Raw genomic sequence first — 9,145 nt, forward strand, 5'->3', positions numbered from 1 at the left:
CCATGGAGTTCAGCGGGGACTCTCCTCTGCCCCCTTTTCCTTGGCCGGAGGGAGACTTTGGCTTTGGCGCGTCTGCGGGAGAGGTGAGTTTCGGACTGCGTGAACGGATCTGGGGCGAGCAGAGAAAAGACGCGCGGATGGAAGGGCTGGAGGGAGGGAGCGCGGAGAAAGGGCGGCTTCCCGGGCGCGCTCCCTGCAAGCAGCCCGGGTGGATCTTCTGGGCAGCTGGACGGAGCGCTGCTCTGGCCCGGAGGGTCCCCGGTGCTCACGGGCCCCGGAGCTCGCTGCAGGTGGGGTTTTCAAGGCGCTCTTTGGCCCTGCGGGCTCCTCGGGCCAAGAGGCCTTTGGCTGTATTGGAGCCTACAGCGGTAAGTATTTTCAGTGCATACCGTTGTTTGCCCTGGAGAGTGATTTTAATGGGCATCATCCCGCAGAATTAGCAACTGGTCCGAAGGTTTCCTTTGAAAAGGGGGGAATAATTTCCCGCCCTCCCTGTCTGCATTGTCTCTTCCTTCCTGGCTTCTGGGGAGAAAACTGCCCTTGCGATATGGAGGAGGGATGTTTGGGGGCGAGTGTGGGTCTGGATGTTGCGATTCCCTTCATTTTTGACACTGCACCTCCCAAAATCGGCCTAAAGCTGATGGCCCATTTTGAGGCTCCTGACTTTAAGTTTATTTTTATAGATAAGAGTAATTCCCTCTAACTTAGTGATATTTCTGCAGTATGTTTATCCTTTCCTTACTTTAAACCAAGGCGAAGAGTCCAGGGGGTGCCTCATTGCTGGTAGAGGAGCAGGTTAATAAGTCTGGAAGAAATGCGCTCTTTCAACTCAGTCTACCCAGAATATGACTCCCTACCTTGACGTGGTCAATGTGTCTATCTGCATCAACGCCACAGTAACATGAAGCCTAGACTACTTAATGCAGTCTACATAGGACTTCCCTCACAGTCAACACAGAGGCTCCAGTTGGTACTGAATGTTACATCTCAGGGGTTGTTGCTATTATTATTACTATTACTATTTATAATCCCTGTTTCTCACTGTGATCCAAGGTAGATTACACAGTGCAAGTGAAATACTATCTGATCAACTGTGAGGACATTCATTGATCAAAATTAAATATTGAACAACAATTAGGACATTCAGTGAAACTGAAACAATCGGGTATGGTTGCAGAAAATTTGAAAGCAATCATAAAGCCGAGCACAGAGATAAAATCTATCTGAAACAAAGCATAACGACTTTCTATGGCATGGTTAGCAATGTGGAAACTCTCTACCAGGCACGTGTAGTACTGAATACCATAGCATTTAGTCCCCGTCTTTACCATGACGCAGTCCAGTAACCTGAGTAAAAAGCCCTCCTGAATACTTCAGTTTTGCATAGTTCGCAGAAAGCCAGTAGAGTGGCAGCTTTCCTGACCTCCTCAGGCAGGCCTGTCCATAAGGTGGGGGCTACCACAGAGAAAGCACATGTAGGGGGAGCTCTTGATTTTGCCCACTTGCAGGGTGGGGGGTATCTGCTGAAGGCCCTGTCTAGGTGAGCGAAGCTGCCATGGTGGAACAGAGGGGAAGAGGTGTTCAAACAGATATGGGGGCTAAGGTCTATTCAGCCAGCTTTGAATGCGATAAACATGACTTCCAATTTGGCCGGGTAACTGATAGGAAGCCAAGGGAGTGACTGTAGAAATGGAGTGATATTCATGCTCTGTCTAGCTCCTGAGAGGAAATGAGCTGGTGTTCTGCGCCCCTTGGAGCCTGTGAGACAGCTTTGAGGGGAAACCTATGTAGAGTACATTGTAATAGTCCCGTCTCGATGTTACCGTGGCCTGAATCCAGGTGGCCAGATCTGCCGTGTCAAAGTAGCGGCCATCTTCCAGGCAAGTCTGAGTTGCTAGGAGGCCTTTTTTTTTGAAGCTGCTTTTGCTTCCTTCTCTAGCAACAGGGCTGGGTCTCCCATCCTGCCCTCACTCCCTTGGCTTCCCATCCGTTCAAGCTTTTGCCTGTCACTTACAAAGCCCTCCATGGCCTTGGCCCCTCATATCTATGGGGCTGCCTCTCTCCTGATGCTCCGCCACAGCAGCTTGGCTCACCTGAGCAGGGCCTTCTGTAGGGGCCACCCTGCATATGGGCAACGTCAACTACTGCCTGCACTTGCATGTTCTCTGTGAGCGGGACCACAAGTGACGCCTGACACAGGTTGGACACTTGCCAGCTTCCCTCAAGTTTTGATGGGAAATGTAGGCAGCTTGGCGGAATGTTGGACAAGTGACAGTTGAAAAGTCCATTGGACAGCAGTCGAGAGCCAAGCTGCAAGACCAGGACGCCTACATTTCCCATCAAAACTTGAGGGAAGCTGACAAGTGTCCAACCTGTGTCAGGCGTCACTTGTGGTCCCGCTCTGAGTGGAAGGGCCTGCCTGGGGAGGTCAGGAAAGCTCCCACTCTCCTGGCTTTCTGCAAACTGCAAACGTGAATGAGTCAGGAGGGCTTTTTTACACAGGCGGGGCGGGGGGGGGGCTGTGCTCCAAGGAAATGGTTCAGAGAGAAGCTGCATACTGTCTGTTGCTCTGAGCGTGTTCCTGCTGGGTAATTTCTGCGCTGTGTAATAGGTCATGTTTCATTACTTAGGCTTTCTTTCAGCCCTGTATACGATTTTTGCTTATTTTCAAATGTCCACAAATTTTGCATTTGCACACTATTTTGCTTTGTCCATTGAATGTCCCAGTGATTGCTCTTATTGGCTCACACCATGGAATCCGACCGTAGTCTCAGTGAGAAAGGCAGACTATAAATAGTGTAAATAAATAAAATAAACTGTTTCTTTTCTTTGAAACCCATAATCTGTCAAGATAATGCAATAGCTTACTTGTAGTTTAACAACAAACCACACTAATTCCAAAATGCACCAATACCTGGAAAGGTCTCTGGGGCAGCATGTTTGCCGTGGGCTTTCTGTGCCCAGCATCTCTCACCTGCCACGTCCCAAGGATCATGTCCTGGGCTGAACAGGCCTTGGGTTGGTTAGGGGAAAATTGGACAAAAGATATGATGATGTCTATTCAGCCAGTTTATGTTTATGGAGCTGGATGCAAGCTTCAGAGTAACACAGAACAACCCTGCAAGCAAAAGTGTCTGAAGCAGAACATTCTGGTCAATTTACAATTTGTGTCCAAGACAATACAGATAAGATCCCTGTAAGTAGATGCCAGGAGTGTTGGCCTCTCTGGGAGGAGGGAGAGGAGTCTTTGCAGAGAGTGTCCCTTACAGTCTGAAGTATGGGGAGCCAAGAGTGAGAAAAGGGAAGACTGTTGAAGTGTGGAGAAAGGAGGGATGTTGTTTGAGGCAAGTGGCCAGTTTCAGGGGCATCTCTGCCATGGGTGGGCAGGGTTGTCTTGGAAGACGGGTGCCTTGTCCCATTGGCGGCGGCTGAGTTTGGAGAGGCTGGCATTTCTTGCTCCTTGCTATCCATTTGGGGGGAGCAGGCAGCTCCCGGAGCCTCTGTTGCTGGGCAGGTTGGGGCAGGGTATGTCAAGGATGCTTTTGTGTAGTCTACCCCCCTGTGTTATGGGAAGGTTTTTACCATTCAATAGGGAACACATCTCTGCCTGGAGACTGCAAGACCAAATGCAATGCAGTTTTCTTGCCATTGGTTTGATGTACTGTATTCTTACAATCTATTGACTCGTCAATGGGATTTTTCTTTCTTTCTTGAATGCCCTGGGATGAGAATAAAATAAACAGCTGGAAAATCTTCTTTCAGAGATCCCCAGTGTCCTTTGAGGAAGTAGCCGTGTTTTTCACGGAGGAGGAATGGGCTCTGCTGGATCCAGGCCAAAGAAAACTCTACTGGGAGGTGATGGAGGAAAATTACCACACCGTGGCCTCCCTTGGTAAGAATCGTTTCCCTTATATTGTGAATAGGGAAGAGAAGCAAAGGGGTGGCATCTTCTTTTGGCCCTCTTGGACTTCAGGACACCCTTTCATTTGCCACAGAGGAAAAAAAGGATGCCCTAGAGCTGGGGATTCTACAACTGCTGAGGCCAAAAGCATTAGATGCATTCATGCTGTAAAGAGAAGTCTGTTCAGGAGAAATGGACAATATCCAGTTAGGTTCACACTAGCAAATCTCGGTACTGCCTGTTTCCTTCTCCAGCCTTTCTGTGTTTGGATTCGATAGCAGAGGCCTAAGTATTTCAAGCTCGGTTCCTTAGATGTTAATGAGAGACTCCATCCACTAGACCACACTGGCATTGATAGCTCAGGGAAGTGGCTCATTCCCCTTTGTTTTGTATAAAAGGGGATGTATGTCACCATCCCCATCTGTGCTGCCTCCTGGCTTCCATGTGCAGAGTAAACCTTTGCTTGCATTAAAAACAGCAGAGGGAGGTTCCGGAGATAATCCTGGGGCCAGGATGTCCCAGTTCTCTATCCAACCTATCCAACCACTCTACTTACCAACTCCATACCTGGCTGCACTCACTGAACTGTTCATAGAGGCTCTGCCTCCCGCACCCTTCATGGATTAACTCCCCAAGTGCTGTTTAGTCATATTTTTCTCCTACAATGGTAAAGATTTTCAATACAACAGATTCCTCTATATCTTCCTTTGCTGCTTCCTCTAGAGTATGATTCCAATGTGTGTAATGCTCAAGAAGACCTCTTTTCTTGTTTCCTTCCCTGCTTCCCACTCACCCACCAAACAACACACCTTTTAAGCACTCCCCCCCAATATTCAGCTATATTTATTATGTATTTATTTCATTTATACTCCACCTTTCTCCCAAATAGGGACCAAAACAGCTTACACAATTCTCCTCTCCTCTATTTTATCCTCACATCAATCTTGCGAGGTAGGTTCGACTGAGTGTGAACTAGTGAGCTTCCCTGGCAGAATCGAGATTTGAACTGGGTCTTCCAGATCCCAGTCTGTAACTACTGGCTGCTGAGGAACAGCAGTAAGCAGCCAGTCCTGGGTGAAACATGCAGCTCGTATGGTACTAAGTCAGCCAGTGGTTCCTGTAGACCCCAATGAGTCCTCCCTCAATGACCAAACCAGCTATGGAAATGGCTATACCCCATTGCTGTGGTTTTGTATGACAGAAACCAAGGCACGAAGGCTGCAATACTGTATGGTTGCCAAGCAACAGCAGCGAAATTCCGAATTTAACATAATCAAAATTTCTATGAAATGCATAGGTAAAAATAAGTTCTCACCTAAATTCTCTCAAGAGATTTCTTCCATCAGAGCTCTGCCATTCTATCTGAGTTTGCAATTTTATGTCATCATATGCAAATATTTAAAGTCTATTCACATGATAGCACAAACAAACGATAATTGGTTTGATGCTTCACTGAATATTCATAGTTTTTATTGTATAACCTTCCAATTAGTAAAAAATTACATTATACCCAAACTTACAAAACAAAACTATAAATCTTTGAGAAGTGTCAGAAAAAGTTAAGTTGAGAGATCACCATTGGTTGAATCTCTGATAGAGGAACATTAATCTCGATAGAGTCCACTATTTTAATTAACTGTCAGAAGATTAAAGGACACCTGTTAGAATTACCTAACACACAGAAAAAACACACACAAATGGTTCATGCAAAGTCTGAAAATTCATCTAGAATACAAGTGTTTGGCCCAGTATTGCTCAGTATTGATTATTGTCATGTGCTTTTATCTATATTGGTGCACCACTGGGATAAAGTCCTTAACCAAATATCCCTTATGACATCTTACAATATAGTTTTTAAACCTGAATTGAATTTTAAACCTGAATTTAAACCTTAATTATTGGGAAGACATGGCTGTACTGCAAATTAGATGTGACCTAATCTCAATATTCTTTGTGGCAGCAAAGACTGCAATAGCAATAAAATGGAAGTCACAATATCCACCATCTTTTAATTTGTGGTATACTAAAATTTGGGAACAACTGATCATGGAGAAAATATCGGAAAATATACTGATGTCTACTGACCCATCATTATCATCATATCTATATACAAAATGGAGCCCTTTTTTGAGTTTCTTACAAACAACGAGTTATTGGCATCTAACTTACATAACTGAGATATCATCAACCTATATATATATAAGATCTTTGCTCTTCAATGTATTAAGCTATGTATAAAATGCGATTTCAGGGGAAAGCACCTGTTACTTAGTCTCTTTAGATACTTTATGTAATTTTACATTGGATAGTTACTGTTATTGGTCATGTTTATGTTTATAAAATAATTTAAAAAAAGAAAAAAGCAACTTTCTCAGCAGAACAAAATAAAACCCTCTTGTTATCTCTTTCTCCCTTTCCATGACAACCCGGCACATTGTTAGTAATTGCTGAACTTTTCTAGAACTCTGACTCTCACTGTAGAAAATACCCTTCACTACTGACTGTACCTGCTCACTAATATCTTGGTCCTTTTCATTCTACTTTACTCCTTTCCCTCTTTTCCAGTTGCAGATAGAAGAGAGATGGCAAGTGAGAAGGAACCGGGAAGGGTGATGGTGGAAAGAGAGGAAGATCTGCATGTGGAAGCGAAATCTGGAGACCAATCGATACCAAAGAGACAGTGTAGATGGAAAAAGGGAGCAAAGCAGAAGCAGAGGAAGGAATTTGTTGCCTGTCAGAGCAGGAAGATGCGGGAGGCCCCAGATAAAATGCAGATGAGAAAGAGAAGGCAGAAGGGTTCCATGACGGAGAAGATGCTTAGTTGCAAATTAAGTCTGAAAAAAGATCAGAACATTACAACACGTCAGAAACGATACAAGTGTTTGGAGCAGGGAAAGAGCGTCCTCTTCAGTAGTGAACTAACTGCACATCAGAAGGCTCACACAAGAGAGAAGCCGTATAAATGCTTGGAGTGTGAAAAGAGCTTTTCTCAGAATGGCAGCTTATCTAAACATCAAAAGATTCACACAGGGAGAAAGCCATACAAATGCTTGGAGTGTGGAAAGAGCTTTTCTCAGAGTAACAACCTAAGTGTGCATCAAAGGATTCACACAGGGGAGAAGCCATATGAATGCCTGGCGTGTGGAAAGAGCTTTTCTCAGAAAAGCAATCTAACTGCTCATCAAAGGATTCACACAGGGGTAAAGCCGTATAAATGCTTGGAGTGTGGGAAGACCTTCTCTGAGTCTGGCCCCCTAACTAAACATCAAAGGATTCACAAAGGAGAAAAGCCATATAAATGCTTGGTGTGTGGAAAGAGCTTTTCTCAGAAAAGCAATTTAACTGTGCATCAGAGGTTTCACACAGGGGAGAAGCCATATAAATGTTTGGATTGTGGAAAGACTTTCTCTTTGAGTACTTCTCTAACTAACCATCAAAGGATTCACACAGGGGAGAAACCATATAAATGCTTGGAGTGTGGAAAGAGCTTCTCTGAGTCTAGTCCCCTAAGAGTACATCAAAGGATTCACACAGGGGAAAAGCCATATAAATGCTTGGAGTGTGGAAAGAGCTTCTATTTGAATACCTCTCTAACTAAACATCAAAGGATTCACACAGGGGAAAAGCCATATAAATGCCTGGAGTGTGGAAAGAGCTTCTCTGAAATTGGTTCCCTAAAATCACATCAAAGGATTCACACAGGAGAGAAGCCGTATAAATGCTTGGACTGTGGAAAGAGCTTTTCTCAGAGTAGCAACCTAAGTATTCATCAAAGGATTCACACAGGAGAGAAGCCGTATAAATGCTTAGAGTGTGGAAAGACCTTTTCTCAAAATGGCACCCTAACTAAACATCAAAGGATTCATACAGGGGAGAAGCCGTATAAATGCTTGGAATGTGGAAACAGCTTTTCTCAGAATGGCAACTTAACTGCACATCAAAGGATTCACATGGGAGAAGCCGTATGAACTCTTGGGAGAGTTGAAAGAGCAGTTTTCATAGCTGCTGTCTCACCTTACACTGCAATAAAGCCTTCTGTTCTCAAGTAGTCTCCAGTCTTGGGGAGGGGTGCATTTCAGGTATAAATCCCCTCTCTGGGTATTCTCAAATAATTAGTTGATGAAGATGCTAATTTTCTGCCCTTCCACCACCTCTATGCCTGTCTGATCAAGCGTAATATGTTCTGCATCATGCCTCTGCTTCCTAAGTCCTGTTGGCCCTTCTTTATAATATTTCCTCACCTTCTGAATGGGAGGGAAGGTGAGATGGATCTTTTTTCTCCTTTCTATCAGGCAAAGGTAGCTTTTGCTCACAACAGCTTATCCCCAGGAAAATTTTTTTGGTTAAGGTGCTACTGGCCTTAAATTAGTTTGACTGCTTCAGACCAACACAGGACTTTAATCTAGATAACCGGGTTTGATTCCCCACTCCTCTGCTTGAAGCCAGCTGGATGATCTTGAGTCAGTCACAGCTCTTTTATAGTTCTCTCAGCCCCACCTACCTCACAAGGTGATTGTTGTGAGAATAATAACACCCTTTGTAAAACTTTCTGAGTGGGTGTTAAGTCGTCTCGAAGGGAGGAATATAAATCAAATGTTGTTGTTATTAAAAGGCTGTATCTATCTGTGGCAGACATACAGCCTCAGAAAATAATGACAGGTGCCACTAAATTGCTCTGCCAGATACAAAAGCAATTGAAGATTCTGGACCAGGCAATCCCTTGAAAGACCTGTGCTCCTTGCCATGGAAGAAAGCATTTCACACGCCAGTCTTGTTTATATCCTACAGTGAATGCAGGCACAATCCTCCTATACAAGTGTAAAGGGATGGGGCCTATAGACTATAGCAGTATGAACTCTGTGTTGTAACTATGATTTTTGTGATGTATTATATATCTGGTTTAGACTTGCTTATACCGTGTTTCAGAATTTTAAGCTCTGTATTGGATATCTGCTTGTTTTCCCATCTTAGCAAATATCCATTTGTATAACTTATTACATTGTTTATTAAATGTTTCTGCTGTTGATTGTATTGAACCTTAGACCAGTTATAAATAAATGTAAATAAATAAGGCAAGGTATAAATAAGTGTGTTTCAAACCCTGTTTTATGGCAATGTCTCCTAGCCCAGGGATTGTGGAAAATGTCGTTCCTTGCAGAGCCAAATCTCTGGCCAAGGAAATCTGCAGCCACTCGCTGGCATTTTTAGAATTTGTTCCGGGAAGGAGCCAGGAGTGCAGAGTGG

The 9,145-nt window shown here is 44.2% G+C and overlaps 1 protein-coding gene across 1 annotated transcript; it reads left to right on the forward strand.

The window, feature by feature from the left end:
- LOC129328727 (zinc finger protein OZF-like) lies at positions 1–8,941 on the forward strand. Its single transcript, XM_054977987.1, has 3 exons — positions 1–83; positions 3,763–3,892; positions 6,467–8,941. Exons 1-3 carry the CDS (start codon positions 3–5, stop codon positions 7,867–7,869), a joined length of 1,614 nt encoding a protein of 537 aa, XP_054833962.1. The 5' UTR covers positions 1–2; the 3' UTR covers positions 7,870–8,941.
- The last annotated feature ends 204 nt before the right edge of the window (positions 8,942–9,145 follow it).

This window comes from Eublepharis macularius, chromosome 4, assembly GCF_028583425.1.
Source record: "Eublepharis macularius isolate TG4126 chromosome 4, MPM_Emac_v1.0, whole genome shotgun sequence".
Classification (NCBI taxonomy): domain Eukaryota; kingdom Metazoa; phylum Chordata; class Lepidosauria; order Squamata; family Eublepharidae; genus Eublepharis; species Eublepharis macularius.